The 21786-nt window shown below is 43.0% G+C and overlaps 2 protein-coding genes across 2 annotated transcripts in view; both read right to left on the bottom strand.

Annotated features, from left to right (window-relative positions):
• Positions 1-7801, bottom strand: part of ELOB (elongin B) — a 47410-nt gene extending 39609 nt beyond the window's left edge. Inside the window, exon 1 of the mRNA XM_075758368.1 lies at positions 6892-7801. The gene's annotated coding sequence lies outside the window, so the exon portion shown is untranslated. The remainder of the gene's footprint in view (positions 1-6891) is intronic.
• Positions 7802-7934: 133 nt separating this feature from the next.
• ANXA8L1 (annexin A8 like 1) lies at positions 7935-21443 on the bottom strand. The gene is made up of 13 exons (XM_075758366.1): positions 21320-21443; positions 21168-21214; positions 16926-17016; positions 16564-16658; positions 15772-15885; positions 14834-14924; positions 14134-14213; positions 13455-13514; positions 12828-12921; positions 10933-11028; positions 10630-10688; positions 9640-9762; positions 7935-8317 (listed from the first exon to the last, which is right to left on the bottom strand). The coding sequence occupies exons 2-13, from the start codon at positions 21186-21188 to the stop codon at positions 8261-8263; spliced, it is 981 nt and encodes a 326-aa protein (XP_075614481.1). The 5' UTR covers positions 21189-21214; positions 21320-21443; the 3' UTR covers positions 7935-8260.
• Positions 21444-21786: the final 343 nt, after the last annotated feature.

The raw sequence follows: 21786 nt of genomic DNA, 5'->3' as shown, positions 1-21786 counted from the left end.
GCCTTGTCCAGGGATTTTCTTTCAGCCCCAGAAGCATGACAAGCAGTGAGGAACAAGTGGATTTATCATAGAATCATAGAAAAGTTTGGGTTGGAGAGGACCTTTAAAGGCCATCTAGTCCAATGTCCCCTACAACGAGCAGGGACACCTTCAACTAGACCAGGTTGCTCAGAGCCCCATCCAGCCTGACCTTGAATGTTTCCAGGGATGGGACATCTACCACCTCTCTGGGCAACCTGTTACAGCATTTTACCACCCTTATTGTAAACAATTTCTTCTTTATATCTAGTCTAAATCTACGCTCTTTTAGTTGAAAACCATTACCCCTTGTCCTATCACAACAGGCCCTGCTGAAGAGCTTGTCCCCATCTTTCCTGCAAGTCCCCTTTAAGTACTGAAAGGCTGCAATAAGGTCTCCCTGGAGCCTTCTCATTTATATAATGATTTTCAAAGACTGCAGGACATTTTTCATTTCAGCCCTAGATTCAGCCTTTAATACACCATGTGTGTGGCATGGACTCCAAGATCTTTTTCTGCCTTGTCTGCAAGGAGAGAGCTAAAGCTGAGATGGCAACAGCATGGGGATAACCATGAGATCCTGTCGTATTTAAGCAATAATTTCTTGAATTAATGTGAATGATTGATATGATCTTGGGGAAAGCAGTAGCTCTGTTTATTAAGGCTTTTTTTTTTTTTTTGAGTCTAGGATGCCAGAGTATTGAATGAATATTCCAGTATTTTAGATTAGCGGAAAAAAAATTCTAAATAGCTAACAAACTTCTGAACAATAACCTGTGTTTGGAATTGTTCAGCACAGAATGTGAATAAGTTTCTGCACCTTCCTTTTGCTACTTTTCTGCTGCAAATTAGAAAGTTGACCATGATTTAGTATTTCTTACAAAAATATTTCATATTCATGTGTCATAGTTGCTTCCTGGCAAAGTAATGAAGTAAGGTTCAGGTGAAACCCTGGAAACTGGAAAGGAAAGGTTGACTAACACAGGAAGGTAGCAAAGCTGTTGGGCAATTCTGAGATGCTTCATAAGCTTTGAACAGGAAGTTCTGACCAGGCTAGAAGTTGACATTGCTATATTCTTCCTATTTCATCTTGTCTAGACCTACTGGGATACGTTTAAAACTCAGAACTTATCCCCCACAACACTGATCTCTTCTGTTGGAGAAGATTGCTAGCGACGTTTAAGCAATGACTTTCCCCTCCCTTTTGAAAACATCAACCTTTATTATGGCTAAAATAACAAGGGATCTTTCAGCTCAGTGGCTAAACCAAGGAATTGAAGGGGAAACTGTGGTTCTTTGGCTCAAACTAAAATAGAAATTAAGGTGATATTTTGGAAAGTACAAGAAAATTCTGCGGCAAACTGAAATATTCACTTTCTCCCCTCCAAAATGTCATGTATCAGCTTCAGATTAATGAAACCTTTTAGTAATTGTTTTTCAACTTGAAACAATTTTAAAAATAAAGTTGTCATTTTAAAATCAATACATGGAAATGTTGACTTTCATTTTCCCCTTATTTTTCTGCCCGACATCCATTTATAAGCTCAATTAAATTTCATTTCTGTCCACCAAATGCCATTTTTCAGTGAATATACTACTGTCAATAACATTTTGCCCAGTGCTGACTGTGATTCTATGCTTCCCTAGAACATTGCTACACATGACTCAGATCCTGCTTGGACTGTAACTCAATTTCAGAGCTCACTGTCATCTATAACTCCAAAGAGCAATTTCAGCTGAAATCCTAAATTGAATTACAGATTTGTATTGCATTGCTCACTATTTATTAATAATATTGTGCCTACAACATATCCTGTTCTTCATTACCACAGCGAGAACAGTACCAGTTCCTCTGTGTGGTCCAGAGCTATTTATTTCTCCAAATGTTAGATCCCTGCATATACAGAATCTATGGACATGTGTGTTTCTTTTGTAATATTTACCTTTATCTAGCTAGTAATGCAGAAAAGGTTTCTTAGGACTATAAAACCACTTGGATGTATCCATACAATTTATGTGTCATAGAAACATATCACCTTATGCATGTTTCAAAGAAATACTAAGTATTACGGATAAAGTCACTGGGAGCTTTGAACTCCCATACCAATGACACTCTTAAGTGTCAGGCATACAACTTTTGGTCAGAAATGTCAGTCCTAAGCCTCCAACAGACATAATCAGTCCAAGGCATGATGCTGACGCACCATGGCTAATTGAGATTTGGAACAGGAAAGCATATTGGGAAAACAGAAGCACAGCTTGAACAAATCATACTTTCCTCCAGACAGGAGCCCAGGTCCCCAGGGCTGACTGTTTCTATCATCTTCTGGGAGGACAGTCAGATATAATACCTAAAGTACGTTTTTTTCCTGCAATCTAACATAAGGTTTTTAGTAAACAACAAATTCTCTACTTATAACTTCTTGAAACCTCAGGGGTGAGCCCTTTGGGTTCAAATGAATGAGACCATGTCCTGGTTGTCAGCTGGGATAGAATAAATTTTTCACAAGAAGCTGTGAGGGGACACAGCCAGGATAGCTGACCCAAACTAGCCAAAGAGATATTTCATACCATACGACATCATGCTCAGTATATAAGCGGGGGAGCTGGCAGGGAAGGAGGAATTACTGCTTGGGCATGGGCTGAGCATTGGATTCCAGGCAGTGAGCAAATTGCATTGTGTCTCACCTGCTTTGTATATTCTTTTATTACTATTGTTGTTATTTTCATCCTCCTTTGCTGTGCTAATAAATTGCCCTTATGCCAACCCACAAGTTTTACCTTTTTCTTCTGATTGTCCTCCCTGTCCCACGGCATATGGGGGAAAGATTGAGCAAGTGGCCACATGGTACTTAGTTGCTGGCTGGGGCTAAACCACAACACACCAGAAGCCTGAACAGCAAATACTTACAAGGCCAGTATTGTTTGCAGCAATGGGAATGATGGAGAATTAGAGTGACCTTCTTGGTTATATGTGGTCTGAGGAGAAGAGGTCATTGCACTGTGTCAAACAAAACATTTCTGTGCTGCTGCGGTATCCCAGACACAGGGATGTGCGGCACTTGTCGACTCCAACCACGAAAGAAGAGTCTTTGGAGTCAGCTCGGGCATTCAGGTTCAGAGCAGAAGTTGAAGGAAAGCTTGTTGTCTTTGGCACAGTCCCATCTTATCATCTTACAGTTTGGTACTATCTTCCCTGCAAGGGAGATACCATCCAATAGGTCCCAAGGAAGGTCTACAACTTCATCATCAGATGGCCACCTTGCCAGCAAAACAGGCTCCTTCAAGAAAGCCAGGCAATAAGCCACAACACTAGGAGACTCCATTATCCCATCTGGATGCCTGTGGCAGGCAGTATTTCCTCAGTGCAGCACGTTACATTAATAAATCAACACTAATTTACCATTAATTTATCAATTTAATAAAAAATAATCAGCAGTGTCCATTCAGAAATTGTCATCAGATCCAGAGACCTTCTCTTTCCCTTGAGAGCACTGAATAGTGTTGAACCGGGCTTGATAGGCAGGGGCCAGGCCCCCCAGCACATTGCAGTGATTTATGTCTCTCTGGAATTGCCAGCATACTTTTTCCAAATATTTTACTAGTTTTACAGGATTCTGCACTTGTTCAGGGGTGAAGTTCCAAAACACTGGAGATGCCCACTGTTCTAGGTACTTACCCATACTATCCCACTCGTAACTATCCAGTCTCAGAGCAGATCTCTGAGTGGTATTCTTAATTAGTTGTTTAACCCTAAACAAGACCTGAACCACATTCAAGAGATCTAGCAATAGGAACAAGGATATTCAAAATTCTCAAGAGATGTGGTAGCAAGCCTGAAGGAGAAAGGGAAAGTGAAGGTGAAAGTATTCCTCTCTGTCTCCCCCATAGATTGGTTCTCTGGGGAAAAAAGGTAGAGTGCACTATTATGAATAATTCCCAGGAGACAGCGCCCGAGGTATGGAAATGACAGCAATGCTGAATACACATACCAAATCATTCTCATGGCCAATAATGTTATCTTATCATAACCGGGTAGTACACAGTGCAGCAAAAGGAAAAAAGTCATCCAGCTCCCAGAGATGATAAACAGCACCATAGGGAATACACAATGTGAGTAAGGAATTACTTCACACAACCATACGAACAAATAATACAACATTGTGATGAGCAACTATTAAACTAATATAATGAACGCTTACAATGAATTTGTTTTAACATGCTCTGGTCAGATCTGTTATCTCAACCCTTTGTGCCCCACATTGGGCACCAAAAAGGACTGTTGAGGTTTAACCCCAGCTGGTAACTAAGCACCATGCAGCTGCTCGCTCACTCCTCCCTGCCAGTGGAATGGGGAGGAGAATGGAGGAAAAAAAAAAAAATTCAAACTCACACGTTGAGATAAAGACAGTTTAATAGGATAATAAAGGAAGAGAATAATAATAATAATTACATATGTGTAACAGAAGTGATGCACAAATCCGATTGGTCACTACCTGCGGAGAAAAAACAAAAAACCCAAACAAGCCTGATGCCCCGTCTGTTTCTGAGCAGCGATCCCACCTCCCATCCATCTTCCCCAACTATATACTGAGCATGATGGCATATGGTATGGAATATCCCTTTGGTCAGTTGGGGTCAGCTGTCCCGGCTGTGTCCCCTCCCAGCTCCTTGTGCACCCCCAGCTACTTGCCGATGGATTGCAGAAAAGGCCTTGAGTCTGTGTAAGCACTGCTCAGCAGTAACAAAAACATCTCTGCATTGTCAACACTATTTTCAGCCCAAATCCAAAAGAGAGCTCCATACTGGTTACAATGAAGAAAATTAACTCTGTCCCAGCCAAAACCAGCACACCCACCCTCTGCTCTGAAGAGAAGTGCTGTCTGGGCTGCCTCACAGAAGCCCCAGCGCCAGCTCTGGTGCCTCTGGCAAGGCTCTTTCCTTGCCCCACCCCAGCCCAACAGCCTGCACCACCCCGGGGGTGCCTCTGAGCACTGCTGGGGAAACCATAGGGAACCACGAAGATTGAATATCCTTCTCAGATTATTTCCTCCCCCTTAAAAAAACATCCCTAAGCATGAGGAGATGGGAAAGAGATCTTCCACTTCACCCAACTAAGATATTTGCTGTTTTCTTCCGCTTCCTGACAGGAACAATGTTTTTTTTTTTTAACCTCACTTTGAACACTTAAATATACTTTATCCAAAAATTACTCCAAACTGTTACAAAATAGAAATGTAAGTGAAGCCAGACCATCCAATCTTTTCTTCTCTTTTCCAGAAGTCACAGTGATGAGATAGCTCTTAAGCAGAGCCTTTGCTTGCCTGTGCCTGGCTACTGCCTGGGGATCCTCTGTTCAGCCTTCTGGGTTTCAGGCCACATCTGCACTGGGATGCTGGGAGAATTAAGCAACACTATATGAAGTCAGCTTTCTCTGGAATAGGAGTCTTCAGGGCTTAAACATGATTTATGTGCACTGGCATCATATCTGGAATAGATTTTTGTTAGTTTCCCTAGGTGTCAGGAACAGAGCTAGTAGTTGGAGTCAACTATTCCTATGTACACCTGGGTGTGAGTTGAGCAGAGAGCTAAAGTTCCTACACCTCACCACGCTGCTGGTTAGCACAGCTCCTGCACTGTGCGCTGCATCTGGAGACACAGAGTAACCACCTAGGGAGGGACAAGCAAGGTGGCATTAGTGCAGTCCCTGGAGACGCCCTACACACAGGTCTTCCTGCAGCACAGGAGGTGGAAAAAGGCTGGCACATACGCAGCAGAAGGCCTGCACCGGTCCTGGGCATTTTTTACATTGCCCCTGTTACCTTTTCCTTACTGAGCTTTTATCTTGATTTTTATGCAATAAAATCATGTTAATTAAGCTGCGAATGAATAGAAAGGCCCTAAATCAATATTTGCATTTGGAAAAGACTGGTTAGAACAGCTTAGGAATTGATTCCGCTTTATTAAAGAGCCTGTTTCACCCAGGGAACATTTTAGCAGCAATCAATATGTAATTAAATCTTTATTGATGTTTTACAATTGTTTTGTTTCCCAGCAATTATGGTGATAAAATCAGCTTCCCTCAGTTGTTCCTCCTTCCCAGCTTTACTACTGATCTCCTGTGAGCCTACTGGCAACTCACTTTACATCGCCCAAGCTGTTATTAATAAATTGGCACCACCATCACACTGAAACAGCTCTAATCCTAACCCACTGTGCTAAGCACAGGGCAACAAGAAAAGCCAACCTCTGACCTGAATAACCTGATAGTAACAAAAACAGGAGCTCCAAGATGATATAAGCACAAAAGTTTCAGTAAAATCAGACAACTCTGGACTAAAATATCTTTGAAGAACTGAACTTTCTTTAGGCTGTTCTTATCAGATGTTAAGTCTCTCAAAGCTGGGATTACTTCTCACTTGCTGCCTGTCCAGCCTCAGGAAATGCAAATGTCATGGGTACAACTGCATAAGTTATTCATGCTCCCTGCTAGGGCAGTTACTAACTCCCATTTGGCCTTTCCAAAATAATACACCAAACATGGGGAGGAATGGCTTATATTTTCACTAAAACCTCATCACACAGATCTGGTCAGAGGAAAGCATTTCTGCAGAGCCTCTTAGCCATACCAGAGCTAAGGGGCTGCAGGGTGAGAGTCCCTAAACCAGAGTCACGAAGGGGGCAGCTGTCAGCAAATACACCCCTTCATTATAGACTTTAAAACAGCTGGGAGGGAAAGCCTGTGTTGTTTAAAGGGGAGCAAATCTCACCACCCCGTGCCTGTTCTGCATCTCTCCCGCTGGAGCTCTGCCTGTGACCGAGGCATTTGGGCACTACTCGGGGAGGCGGGGGGTGACCGGGATGTTTGCTTACCTGCCCTCTCCGACGGACAGGTCTCGGGGTCCCGCGTGGGTCCGTGAGCTCTCCCCGCCGTGGTCCCGCCGGCCGGGCTGCACACAGGCTGTCACCCACAAGAGGGTGGTGTAAGCACGGTTTTCTCCGCAGCCGGCATCCCATGCCGGTCCCGGCACGCCTCTCGCTAGAAATCAGCCTCTGAACCTGCTCTTAAGCAAAACCAGCGGAAGGCTGATCATCAGTGGCAAGGACAAGTGACTGTCCGAAAAATCAAGTAGGTCCTTTGGTCAGCAGAATGGAGATGTGATTCCCTGTTCTTTGATGGCTGGAGCTGGTCCACATCCCCCTTGACACTGTCTAGAGACATATCTCCAACTCACTTTTAGTCCAGGTGAGAACTCGGGTTATCACTGAAAACACAAGCACTTAAAGGATCAGAGATTGAAACCACCTCCTCTTCATGTTCGCCTGAGAGAACTATTGATCAAGGCAGACCTGAGCTTGTCAAAGCATTTCGTCCTGTTCTCTCTGTATCACTGCCCAAATTTGGGGCAGTCATGGAGGTGGGGGGCAACTTTCAAGGCAATCTATTGACCCATGTGAAATTACTGTGAAACTAGGAGCAGAAACAGGTCTCTTCCCAAGAGTAGGATATCCTACATTCACCAAAAACAAGTCATCCAGGCCAGTTTTGATTTCCCCACAGTCTGATTTATGTCATACCATGAACTTGCTAGTCTCCATCACCCCTGTAGACACATAACCAAGTATGAAATCAAGCACACAGCTTTCAACTTTCACATGCTTACAGCCAGTTTGGCTCTGCCATTCCCTGCTCTTTGGGGAGCCCTCACTGAAGTTATGCAGATAAGGCTGCTAAACCAGCTCCCCTCACACCCCCACAACTGAATTCTCCATTCTGACCCATGCCCTAAAGCCTCATTAATATCTAGGACTCCTTCCAGACCCAGTTGGTACTGTACCAGCTTGTCCTAGAAGTTAGGAAGGCTTGAGGACAGCCCAAGCTTTGTAGGGTTGTTCAGAATTATGAAACACCTGCAGAGGGTTCAAAAAAGTCTTTAATTTCACATCCAAGTGCCACCCTTTCACAGTGTGTTAAAAGAGAAAGGAAATTGCATAGAACAGAATAGAAACAAAAAATATTCCCACCTGTGTTTGAAAAACTGTTAGGAAGTGAATAGTTTTTAATGTGTAATGAACATGCACATCCTTCAGAGAGCTTTGGAAATCTTAACCATTAATTTGATCTCTTCCCCCCCCCCCCTTGTATCAATGGAAAGATTTTTCTACATGTACATTTTCAGACCCTTGTTCACTGTTCATTTTCCCCTCAGTATCCATTTCAACATCTTCTTCCTAGATTTTTTCAGTCACTGCCACAGAGACTTAGCAAGGCTGTCTTGTAATCGCCACTGGTGTCATCCTGACAGGAGAAGAAAAAAAAAAAAAAGAAAAAAAGAAAAAAAAAAAGGTGAGCATGGAAGTTCCTCTGCATGCTCCGAGTGCTGACTTTGTCAGTCTGTGGAATATTCCCCCACAGGAAAAGGACTTTGGGAAGAGCAAGCCAGACTTCAGCAGAGTTACTGCCAGCCGACACACCATCAAAAGCAAATGGAGAAATGAGGCTTGTAGCTGCCACCTGAAATAACATTTATCAAGTCCAATTCTTTTCTCTGGAATCCAGGTGAGCAATTAATTGATCAGGGCTCCATCCCACAGAGCGACAAAGTCATCATGAATGAGAGCAACCAAGCCTGCTGTGTTCAGTTTTTATGTCCCTGGGTATGTATGTAGCATTCTCCCCCCTACAGGAACAGAAAGGGCAGTATAGATAGCCCTGACATGTAACATTTTTTTAAAAAGCCACAAATATGGTCATTTGGATCTAGAGAAAGACTACAGAGAATATCACTAGATAAGAAATTTGCTCCTTCTGAATGTTTTGTGATGACAGGTGTAAAGCCAGTTCCACTTCTCCGAATATTCTGTACAAACCCTTGAAGACTGATCATTAATCAACATGACAGACACTGACAGTGTCAATTAGAAGAAAGGGCCTTCATTACAGAATCAGACTTCCCATGGGGACTACTAAGGATAGGGCTTCTGTGCCATTTGCACTGGGGGAAGAGGAATGTCCCAGAGTCCTTAGAAGCCCGCTATTTCAGCCCTAATAGAAAGCATGGCTTTTTGCTAGGGCAGGGTCATTCACTCAGAGCTGAGACTTAAACCCCAAAAGCTGCAAGAAGCTTTGACAAGGTTCAGTTCCTAAACCTATCTCACCACAGTATAGACCAGGTCTTCATCTGGAATGTCAGTGTAAAAAAAAAAAAAAAGTATCAGCACTGCTTTGACTTAGCTTGTTAGTAGTTAAGGACAGCAGAGACAGAAGAGAAACTGGCACAGAAGTGTGGGAAAGGTGTAACAGGGAGGATGAAATGAATCTAGATTTATCTACAAGATCATGAAGTACACAGATACAGAGTCTGGTCCATAAAAAGCCTGGAGGAATCTCTCCTCAGGTTTGGCTTTGCCCGAGTCACCTACAGACCATACAATCTGACTCATCTTTCAGGCAAATAGGTCTCTCAAGGAGATGACTACTAATAGGCCTAATGAAGGAGAGCTACGATCTTAGCAGAAATTACCTTTTTACTGAAAATAACCATGGAAGTATTCCACAGTGCTGGAGATGTTAGGAATGTATGTGATGATTAAGAACCATTGTATCAAGATGCTGCTTACCAGAATCATGCTGGAGAGAGACTTTCCTGCAATATGCTTGAATTCAACCTTTATAAGATTTAAGTCAACTTCACTTCGAGAAACAATCACCCTTATAAGAGTTCCATCATCGGTGCCAGCCCCCTGGAATAACAGATACATCAGTCTGTGATCTTAGTGGGTGTTCAAGCGATAAGCTGTTGCAAACTGGTCCAGGACAGGAGGAGTCAGCTTTCAAACATCACTTGGCACATGTGCTGCAGCATACCTGCTTCTTTTTCTGGTGGGTCAACCGCCCCCTCCCCCTCCCAGGAGCCACTGTCAATACCTCAAGCTCACCATGGAAGTGAGCTTGTCTTTGCACATGTCCAATGCAAAAGCAAACATGCTACAGAGTTGGAAGTCAGCACTGAATACATACTGTCTTTCTGCAGCATCACCCATCCAACACTTGGCTCCAACCAATATTGTTTAATCACTCACAGGAAAATTAAGATCACATCAATAACAAAAATAATCAGTCATCTCAGCTTTCTGCAAAGTTGGGAGTGCTTACATCTTTTACATATCAGTCAAGAGTTACAGGGGCACAATCTGCAGATGCTTTACGTGTCCCCATTTGGAACTCTTTCATTTTATACTGCCATTGAGAGAATTGCTTCCTGAAAAGAAAATATTGTGTTTCAGTCCATGAAGTTAACATTATGGGCAAAACTCCATGATCAATCTCCTAGAAAATCATCTTCCAGAAGGTTTATCCATGTTTCAGAAGGTGGGACTGGGCTCCTTGCAGACTCCTAAGTCAGAAAAGCCAGACTCCCTTGGTATCTCAAGCTTAAAGGGTACTTTTCTACTCAACGTGTTTGAAGGGATTTTGCTATTATTTGCAACAATAGCTCTAAATTTGCTGGATTTCACCAAAACCGTGTGCCTTCTAATTTGAATTGGTGGAAGCCAGGTTGCAAGTTTAGTCCAGTATGAAAACAGCTATGTTACAGTAAAGAGTCTTACCTTTAAAGCATGGTACAGCCTCTCTGCAAAGTAGCAATGGACATTCCTTGTACATTTCACTAGGTATACAAAAAGGCTTATTAAGATTCAAAGGTAATTCCAGTCCAGAGCAGCAGGTAACAAAGATTCAACACGGTTTCCATTAATTCAGTGTGCTCCTGGGATCTGAGTTTATCTTACTTAAATACCCTTTTCTTCCTACCCGATACCTTTATAAAGTAGATCCATCCCATAAGAGTCAACTACTGCAGGAGAAAAGGCAGCAGACTCGCACAAAAAAGAGGGAAACGTAGCCACTCTTACCAATAGCCAGCATGGCATCTTCTAGTGAACCATGAGTTTCACTCTTGATAGAATCTTCTATGCTCTTACCAGCAAGTTTCTGGTATTCTTCAAACACTGTTTGAAACAGAAAGCACTTCAATTTTTTACCAAGCAACTGCTCAGGCATTTTGTGCCCAATATTTACGTGTATTACTTCTGTGGCAACATGAAAACACAGATTCTGCTAAAGCAACGGCCACATTTGCACCGCCTTCAGTAAGCTTTAGTCAAGTCCAGAAATCAGTTACAAGAATGGATGGGAGCATTCACAAAAACCTAACCCATCCACAGGTCTTAATATTCTGCCTTCATTTGAAAATACAAATTCAGTCACCTCATATTCATTTGGAAATCTGACCCTTCATCACAGTCTTTAACCACAGAAATAAAGCAGGCGACAGAAGGATAGGCACAACTTTATCATTTGGTCTGTGTTTGCTGATGTCACTAGCCTCAGGAGCCAAAATAAAATCAAATTAAATCTAGGACCATGCTGCTCATGGTCCTTGGACTTTTAAATGATGCCAACAGCTTGGGAAAACTTATTTCAATCACAATTTAAAAAACAACTCAGAAAAGATCAGGAAGGCACAGGTGCAGATTCCAAGATATTTAAACTCCAAAATTACCAAAAGCTGAGGAACAGAGTTGTTGTTCCCCTTATATGCTCTGGATACTCTGGGGTTCAGAATTACAGACCTCAGTTCTGATTCCTAGCTTTTAAACTAACAAAAGAAGAAAACTGCTATGTACAGCAATGAACATCTTACTGAAGTTTTCATCAACGTTGAAGATCAGATCCCTAAACATTAATACTCAGATACTTTGGAGAAAGGCAGTACCACAGAATAGACAGATGGATACAACCTTCTCAACTCAGGCCTATGCTCCATATCAAAACCATCAAATTAGTTGCAACAATTACACTCAAGCTTTAAAGATGAATAGCTACAGGCTGCCTTAGTACAGAGAAAATCATAGATTTACTTGCTTGGTGATAGAGTAGGTCCCAGAGACTGGCTGCATCCTGACAATGACTACTGGAAGTTCAATTTTTAAAGGCAGACACAGCCAAAGACTAGAGATCACTTTTTTGTTTGTTTGTTTGCTTACTAAGTGATGCTGGGAGATTACGTTTGAAAACACAAGGGGGAGCTGGCCTCCAGGGCCTGGACAACAGCCTCAGAAGACCTTAGGCATACCTAATATATCACCAGGTAATTTATCAATTTAGGTCCAGCTGATTTACACAGTGTTTGATATGCTTAGATTCAGCCTACATAACAAAATCTGTTAGTCATAGCCTTGGACTGCCACAAAAGTCTTGAGATGACAAGGCCAGGTCTCTGCTTCGCAGAGCAGTGGGGAGCTGAGGGCTCCCTTAGCTGGACCTGGGTTAAGCACCTTCCCTCCCAGCAGCCTCTCATGCCCACAGAAGGACCTGGGGCAGAACTGCAGGGTGCACCCCATGATTCTACAGCACTGAAAAATAACCAGCTATTTTGTCAGTGATTTTTTTTCCAGAGGAAGTTGCACCCAAGGAGTCATGGATCTGTCCACTGTATTCTCCTACCCACTTTGGAAGGGACTCTCTCTCTCTCTCCTTGGGTTTATAAACCCAGCTATACTATACAGCCATCACCACTGTATAAGGACTCCTACATAAGGCACTTGATTTTCAGCAGCACTAAGTTTTCATAAATTTTCACAAAAACTGCTGATAGGTTTTGGTCACTGAGTGACCAAGGATTAGGAAACAGATTCAGGTACTTATTTCTGACCACCCATCTCTGCCACCTGTAGTTCTGCCTCTTATTTTTGGCCAGAGTGGTTTCTCACTTCAGAGGCTTAGGAGTGTGGGCTCTGCTCCATACCTTTCAGCAAGTGTGTGGCGCTCCTTGTGCAGAGGATGGTGATGAACTGTATCTCATCAGTGCCCCGTATCTTCTCCCCAGCAGCATAGAGAGTCTGTAATTTAATGCATAATTGTTAGAGGTTCTGTGCATGTAGCTGGTAAAGGGACATAGTTTGGCTTAAGGCACTGCTAGGGCAAAGGGGTTTGAATTAATCTAAAACACTGTGTCAACTAGACTCTCCTAGAATGGTAGATTATGAAAATCCTTAACTGTGTTTTCTAGTCAAATTAGGACGGCCACTATGCCCACCCTTTCCATCCCTCCTGCAACAGCTGGAGCAGACAACAATGCTTTTGAATTTTCTTTCCTATTCTTTGCTGTCCCACTCCACCACACTCATACTTTCATGTATCAAAAGCAGCTGAGCCTGACCCCAAGCCCAGCTCTCATTGCTCTTTCTTGGAACAGCAAGGCTCAGTAGTGCAGGCAAAATTGAAGAACCTCATGCTGCTTCTGCTTGGAGAAGACCCCTCCCCAAACTCTTGTAGTTCCAACCCTCTGCTGACCCAGATTCTGCTGCCCACTGAAGCAGTCTGAAGTTCAAGACAGGTGGGATGCAGGCATACCATAGGCATTTGAGAGTACCTCTGCATCCTGGAGAGCCAGTGCTGTGTCCACGTAGAGAGTGGCATTGTCCCTCTCACCCTATGAGAAGAAAAAGAAAGGTAACAGTTTTGTCTCATGAAGTATCTTCCACATGTAAGGATCACAGCGTACAGTCAAGATCAATTCTTCTCAGATACCTATTTCTGCAGAGCACTCAGCAGTAATGTTTCAGACAGCACAAGTGTTAACTCCTTCACTGAAATGCACCAAAATCAGTCATTTGAAGTGAAGCCAAAAAATTGCTAGGCTATTCTGCTGCTTGGCAGGAAAAATCAGAAAATGCAATAGGATAAATGCCTCCAAGTGCACTCAGCATTGAGGGGGGGGACCCTAGAAGAGTGGTGAATCATCATTTAGAGGCATTGTTTTCTAAGACTCTTGTAGAGTACAATGGTTTACACATACGTAAAAGTGAGGTGTCTCCCTGCCGCAGAGCTGACAAAGTTACCAGCTCTCTTACTGCTGCTGAGCGAGGGAGAGTTCCCTGCTTCAGTCACACTGAAGCTGAAACACAGAGATCCAGTCCAAGTGACATGTTTATCTCTGCAGTTTATCTAGTGATCATGACTGTATTGCATCTTCTATTGCATGTCTTCTCCAAAAAGGAAGAAAAAAACATGAAGATCTTTATACCCTCATTTCTCTTCTCTAGCATTACCTGAAGAAGGCAAACCAGCATCTGTTCAAGGTAACCACTTGTTTCCGATTTTATGTCTTCTTCCAGATCAGAACCGTATTCTACCCAAGGGAAAGAGAAGGACAAGGGAAGGATTTGTGATTTGGATGATATAGTCAGGATATTACCAGTCACCCAAGGACAGACAATAGCCTGACACTAGTCAAGAAGATCACTAGGGGAAAATCCAGGGCTGAGATCAGTGATACCCAGATCAGCATTCATGTCTGACTGAGTATACCACTAGCTTCACTGACATCCAAGGCATAAACCAATAGCTAACTCTAGAGATATAGTTTAAGAGACCAAATAGATATAAAATATTTACAAATTTATTTGATAAATTCCCCATCTAAAGTGAATTTATGGGGAGAAAAAGCCAAGTGTATAGCTATAGTTTTGTTTGCATTCTGACAACAGTCTGTGTGGCCAAGCTGAATCAAATTTGTGATTCGCTGACCTTTTCCTCTAACTGGACAGAGAGTTAGAAAGGGATTTTCAGATTCTCTCAGCATAGGCATGTTCTGTTTACCAGGCTGAAAACAGAGTTCAGCTGCACCTTCTTGGTTTTAAAAATCCCATATTCCTGCTAACAGTGCTAGTTGATAACACCATTCCTGAGGTGCAATGAGACAGCCACACATCACTCCAACCACACAAATCAGAGCCCCAGGCACTTTACCTTCTTTGTACACCTTGATTATCTCTTTGATCTGCGCTTTTGTCCGGGATGCCAGGATCTCTATGATAACACCTTCACTTGTTCCCACACCCTTTAATAGAAAAACATAGTGGAGAAATAAAGGTGGAGAAAAGCATCTTAGTCATGGAGTGTAATTTACTGCTAGAGAAGTATTGTCAGGTGAAGAGTCTGATGGCAGCAAAGTGTTAGGCTGTGTGCTGAGCTGCGAGAAACCGTGGGGATGAAAGCTGGAAACACAGAGCACGTTTGATTTGAACATGGTTTCTTTTACTGAGGTGCTTAATTAATAAAGGATGATTTTATGTAACCCTTCACTTTTGCAATGCATTTCTGGATCTTGATCTTTGACAAGACTGTTAGAGGGATGTGGGGAGACCAATGCTTGCCTAGTCAGTCCGTCTTTGTAGAGTTTGAATAGACCTCTCTGCATCTGAAACTTGAAAAGATACTGTAGCAATAGGTAGGATCCCAGCCAGCCCCAGCCTGGCCCTCGCATCACCACTCATTGATTTCTTAAAGGTTTCACATCTCAGGTGTGGCATCAGAGCATCGTCTTTATATCACTGAGCTCCCTTCACAAGAGGCACCACAGAAAGCAATGAAGAGATGTTTGACTGAGAACCGTCATCTATGGATGTTCATTCCTTGCCAAAGCTGAGTTTAGTTTTGCTGTTGCTTTCCCCAGGCTCTGAGACACGTATGTACAGAAAATCTCACATAGCCCTAAATATTGAAGTAGCTTTTCCCCCCAGAATATGCATTAATAGTACAATTAACTATTTATCAAAGGCTATGGCTAATAACCAGCTTAATCATGTAACAGTACAGTTATTACCACTTGCATTAATAAGCACATTTACAGGAAATTAGCATTGTATCTGTACTACTACTTAAATAGCAGCATGCAATTCACTTACCTTCATGGCATCATAGAGCTCCTTAGCATCATACTTGAATGGGGAGTACATGAGAGCTACAATAAGCCTCTCAAAGTCACCACTCAGTTCAGACTTCAGGCTTTCAATCAGATCCTATTAAACATACATCACACAGTTAAATAAAAAGCCTCACAGGATCTTTTTATTGCCTGGTGCTGTTTCCATCCCCAAAGCCTCAGCAATGAAGCTGAATAACAGTATTGTGTTGATAGTTTATTAGAAAAGGTCCTGGGATTGGAAAAGTCATCTAACTCCAAAATGAGATTTGTCTCGGTCCTTCCATATTCCCTGCTGTCCCATCACTTAAGCTTCTCGCAGGTGCTAATTAATTCTGCGGCAGAGTAGGGAAGATTAAAATTAAAATCTTCCTCCACTCTGTTTTACTGAGTGAGCAGAACCAGGCAGCTGAAGGCCTTGAATTGAGCAAGGGATGTAGCTTCAGGCAGAGCTGATTGCCAAAGCTTGCTTATAAACCCAGGACTTTGGCAGAATCAGGCACACAGTCTGTCTGAAGATGGACTCCAAGCTTTCCTTTTATTATAATGCAGGTTTTTTAGGGTATGACTCACCCTGTTTTAGTGGGATGCAAGCACCCTATTCATTGTCCCATATTTGCCTCCCCCCACATTTGCTTCCCTTTCTTAGCCCTTTGCATGGCAGACTCCCTTCCACTTTCATTTACCCCATGCTTGCAGTATGAACTGTACACCCGTTTACTACACCCGCCATGCAGTGAAACAGTGACTGAATATGGCTTTGTTTTGGAAGAACCTTTCCAAACTGTCCTTTGAAGGATTTGGCAATCTGTTGGCGCTGCATATTGCTCCTCTTGGTTAGGACATCAATTATAGCTTGTTCATCAGTCCCTGTGGAGAGCAACAGTAAGCCATAAACACAGTGCACAGAATAAGTTGAGGCTAGTCCAAAATCTCAATTAAAGTATTCAGACAACCTTCCCTAGTTCATTGCCTTCATAACATATAAGTTTAAGTATGTATCGAGGAAACTTTAATTTTTATTTTTCCACATTTAAAAAATGGTATCTCTGGCTGCAATTTTCTTAAGGAATGGCTGTCAACTGGGCAATTATAAGCAGAACATAGAATTTACATATGTGGTTGGAGTCAACTCACCAAGCCCTTTCATGGCTTTATATAGAGTCTGAGCATCAGGAGTGGGGTCAAAGTTTAAAGCACCTGTCACGGACTTGCCCTCTGCTTCACTCTGAAATAAGAGGAAAAATACAGGACTTTTCACCACTGCTTTTCATCAGGTGAAGCAAAAGTATTTTGGAAAGTAAATTAACATTATTCATTGCCTACACATGGGCAAGGCACAGAAGAGTGGAGGGGTTGATTCAAGGTGTCTCAGCAGAGCTCTGAAGAGAAGTTTCCTGCCTTCAACTGCTTCTACCAGCCTTTGGCTCCAGGCAGAAACATAAAGTGCAAAGCACTACTGACACTGCTGCAACAGTCGTTAGGTGCAGGCAGCCTGGTAGAGAAAGCTGAGTAGACTAAACTTTCTTATTCACCCATTAAATACAATACTTCATAACATGTATGCTATCATATTATCCTGCTGTCAGGATCTGCATTTCCTGGTGGTTTGGTGCAGGGTAGTCTTTAGCCATAGTTTTTTTTTTTTATTTCATGGAATAGTCATACTATCACAGACCATTTTTCTAGGTAGCAGCTTTATTCTGCTGCTGCTTCACTTGTGCACAGCTGATTTCAAGAAGGAAGCATTTCCACAGGAAGGATTTGGTCTAAGAGACTACTTTGAAGGAACAGATCCATCTGGAGAAGTGCAGGTTTGATGTTCTCCCCTGAACCAAGGGCCAGCTACACAGGAATCCTCCAGAGAGACTCCTAAGGCACTGCCAGAGTCCCAGGGCAGAGAGACACACTGAGACTTGCGCCAGTCACCACAAGGCAGTGGGGCCATCAATCAGAACCCAGGCTTAAGAGCTTGAATTTAACAAAAGGTGTTAGTCAAGGGACTGGCTTGAATATATTGACACATGTCTAACAATAAGGTCCTGTCAACAGGGGATTACATGAGTGGTTAGTCATAGAGACATCACTACTTTATTCCAATAACAGACAGAATTTTCTCTTCCTTAGCAGCAGAGAGATTTAAGTTGTGCCAGGAAAATAGTATATTCTCATAAATTTACTTGCAGGAATATGGTTAATATTGAACTAATGATATCAATACGACTTGATGGATTTTTCAGTGGAGGTGGCCTCAAAGTCATGTAAAAAGCACCTTCATATCAGAGCATACAGACCAGAAGGAATCACTATCCGACTTGCATAACATGGATCATTAAGTGCCACCCAGCAGCCTCCTGCTATGGTCCAAATCCCTTCAGCTCTTATCTCCTGTGCTAAAGAGGAATCTACTCCTCTTCTAGAGTTTCATCCAAGTCCTCCCCAGAGAAAAAGCCTTCAAGCGATCCTTGCCAGGTAGAAGAGCTTGTGGAAATTCACTTCAGGACCTGCATTCCTGGCTTTTAATGAGAGGCTGGAAGATTAATGCCTGTGTGCTCAGGAGTGCCTGTCAATAAATGTGAGGTCTAGCCTAGTACCACAGCTGAAGCATACCCGCACTGTGCTACACAGATGCTCAGGCTGGCTCTGAGCAAGCCAGCTCAAGTGATCTTGTTAAGTGCTTTACCAGTAGAAATAGCCAGCACATGCTTGCATGCGGGCCCCTTTGCCAGCCAAGCTCTGAGAGCAGTGACAAGCAAGCGGCAATGATGAGTATCAAGAGAAGCACTATGTTCATCAATCGGGAAGATCTGGAAGAGGTCTTTGGTTTGCAGAAGTTTGCTTTACAGCCAGCACAGAGAGAGACTCTTGTGCTACCACACCCTGGCTCCCAGCAGAGAGCAGCTGCAGAGCTGACAGTGTCAGCCCAAAACTTCCAGCAAACTTAAGGCTGTGGTGAAGATGTCACTGCAGAAAGAGCAATGACAGACTAAAGCATTGCCATCCCCAAAGGTTTGTCATCAGTCTGGAACAGGATGTTTGGCTGAGCTGGTAGGACCGTTGCAAGCACTCCTTTTCTGATCGCCTGTGAAGTCAGCCAGTGCCATCACAACTGCCCTGGAAAGCAGGTTACACTCAACCATCTGATTTTGCTCTGAAAAAGATGAACAATCCTTTCAAGCTGCATACAAGGACTCATGTGAAAGAAACTCTGGACCTGTGCCTGATGACTCAGAGAAGGAGGGAGTGCAAAGCTGAGCTTTCACTTGGAGGCAGTGAAAAAACCTGAAACAATAGTCTTTTTTTTTTTTTTTTTTAATACTAATTCCAAGAAACATTTACAGCCCATCCTGGCTCACGTAGCGCACTCATGACTCACTGGTACACCTCATTCTCTGTGTATTTAATTGTTCCAGCACAGGTACAATCATAACAGGTTTCCAGAGTAACCCTATTCAGTTTGGTCTTGTTCCCAGATAAATTGATCCTACAATGACCTAACTGAAACTACTTAAGGCATCCGTGTAACACTCATGTGAAGATGAATAATTGACACAAAAGCAATGGAATCAGTGTACCTTACAGCTGGTGCTCTGAAAAGTTATACCTATAAATGAAGGGGAAGGGAATGAAAAGTTTTCCTATCAAAATATTTTCAACCTAAACAGTAGTTTGTTGAAAAGCTGGAATGTGGGGACAGGTGGGGCTTTTTTTTTTTTTTAGGGGATATTTCTGAAAAAGTTTCAGATTTTTTCATTCTGTTTGCTTTTGAACTCTATTTTTTTATTAAGAGTTTGGAAAACCGAAACTGTTTTCTAACATCCTTCCTTTGCCTTCTCATCTTCTCTTCATGCCTCCACCCCCTACAACACCTACAGGTAAAAGATTGCTGGAGCTTTCAAGGGCTTTTTCTCCTTCTCCTTTTCTACACTCTAAGTTTTCAAAAAATTTCTAGTTTGGGGGGGGGTGAGAGGGTGTGGAATGGATGAGCAGAAAGGGAAGAATTAAAGTCAGAGCTACTCTGAGTTTTGGAAAAAGTCCATTTTACTGTGCTGAACTTCCAAAAGGAAATAGGGAGGCAGAAGGAGATCAGCAGAAGGGAAGATTACCATTTTAATTTTTCTGGGGGAAAAAAAATAAAATAAATCATTATATGTTTTGAGATCAGGAAAGTTGCCTATCTGAAGGAAAGTAGGAATAAGCTTGGTATTCCCTAACCCCCAAGGTGGTTTTTTTGTTGTTTTGTTTCTCCGGTTCCCACCCCTCAGTTGCAAAATCATAACTGAGAACCTGAAAAATGGTTATGTCCATGCAAAGTGGTTTCTCACTCCTTGATGATGTATTGCACCTGAGGTAATAAAATACCCTGCAAGACAGCTCTCCCATGCTTCCTGGGCACCTTTGCTGGCACAGGGCCACAGAGGCCCCTTTGAGGCCCCCAGCTCAGCTTACCCTTTGCACAGGCTGCTGAAACATGAAGCCTTTTTCACAACAAGGCAGAGGGGAGACACAAATCTTTCCAAAGACGACACAAATCACCAAGAGAAAGCCTGTGCACTAGTGATAGTGATGCTGGGCAGGGGGACTGGGCTGGGAAGGATGACTTCTTTACCAGTATTCCTCCATCGCATGTCTCCGGCAGGTCTCTTCTAGGCCTTGGCTTATAGGTATTCTGGAGATAAAGTCTGGGGGTAAACCTGGCCTTCCTCATAGGCTAATGGGACAGCTGCCATCAATGCAACAGAGCTCTGCTTATCAGCAGAGCTGCCTCCCGCCTGGCCTGAGCCGTACCCTGGAAGCTGTCTCAGCACACACCAAGAGCATCCCCCCATCCTGCCACATTCCTTCCAAAGCCACGAGAGTTTAAAAGAGAACGCACACAGCATTTCTGGCTCCTAGAAGACAGACAGGGTGTCCAAGTCCACATTGTCTTTGCAATATTAGAAACCCACCAAGGAAAAACACGCTGCAGCTTGACCGCATCTCCCTTCATGACCACAGCCTGCCAGCACAACTGAGGACCAAAATGGGGACAGGCCAGTGTCCTGAACTCACTGCCACTGCAGATGATGAGCCTGCAGCTTTCAGACCTAATGCAGACCTCAGCTGTGTTACTTTACTGTCTCCCCACGTACAAAGGCACACAAACGCCCCCTGCACCACTCTCAATTGAAGGAATAGGGAGAGTCTGCTCTTCTTAAAGCCAGCAATCACGTTAGCACCTTCCGTAATAAAGGTATTGAAGTGCTGAAAGCTATTTTATAGTCAGAAAAATCAGTAAATAGGTCTGGCTGATTTTTAGAGGGAAACATTTCATTCCCACACAGTGCCTGATGCAACTTGTAAGTCAAGGTTTCTTACTTCAGTATTTCCTCTACTTACCCAGGCCTTCCACCATGCCATTGCAGCCTCAGTAGTGATACCTGGGTCTGTTGGTGAAAAAACCACACATCACACCTCACGGTTAGGGAAACTGAGATTTGAAGGGGGTGGAGGGAGAAAAAAAACTGTAAAGTTCTTTTCAATAAACTTACCACAAGAAAATTGGAATAACTGTACTCCTCAGAAGGCTTATTCCCTCTGGAAGCTGCAGAACGTGACTGGCCTCTCTGTGCTGGGAACACGCAGGTATAAACCATCCTTATCTACAAATTCCACAGGGCAACACCCTCAGACGTGACTCAACCTGTTTTTTCACATATGATCTCACAGGGAGAGATCAAGTTGCTTAATAAATGAGGCTTCCTTTGTGAGGAGCCCTACATTCAACCCTGTTGACTAAAGCTCATTGTATTTTTTCCACTGCTTCTCCCCACTCACACCCTTCCCCACTAACATTTTGGCTTCTGGCATTGACACAACATGCAAATTATACCCAGATAATTTCTCAGCATAAAATTCCACTGCGACTCAGTGAGTTCTGCTACAACAGAATAAGCCACTCATTATTACTGACTTTTTCTAGCTCTACCGATCTGGAACACATCAAAACAGGACTCTA

The sequence above is a fragment of the Balearica regulorum genome, chromosome 7 (assembly GCF_011004875.1).
Source record: "Balearica regulorum gibbericeps isolate bBalReg1 chromosome 7, bBalReg1.pri, whole genome shotgun sequence".
Taxonomy (NCBI): domain Eukaryota; kingdom Metazoa; phylum Chordata; class Aves; order Gruiformes; family Gruidae; genus Balearica; species Balearica regulorum.
The sequence above is the reverse complement of the archived record's forward strand: the minus strand, read 5'-3'. Positions and strand labels throughout refer to the sequence as shown.

Bases quoted from the DNA above. Each gene is read 5' to 3' on its own strand.
- ANXA8L1 (XM_075758366.1), bottom strand. From the start codon at position 21,188: ATGGCATGGTGGAAGGCCTGG. The intron at 17,017-21,167 runs GTAAGTAGAGGA...CTCTTATTTCAG, and splicing joins TGGCATGGTGGAAGGCCTGG to AGTGAAGCAGAGGGCAAGTC. The intron at 13,515-14,133 runs GTAATGCTAGAG...TTCTTCTCATAG, and splicing joins TGCTGGTTTGCCTTCTTCAG to GGTGAGAGGGACAATGCCAC.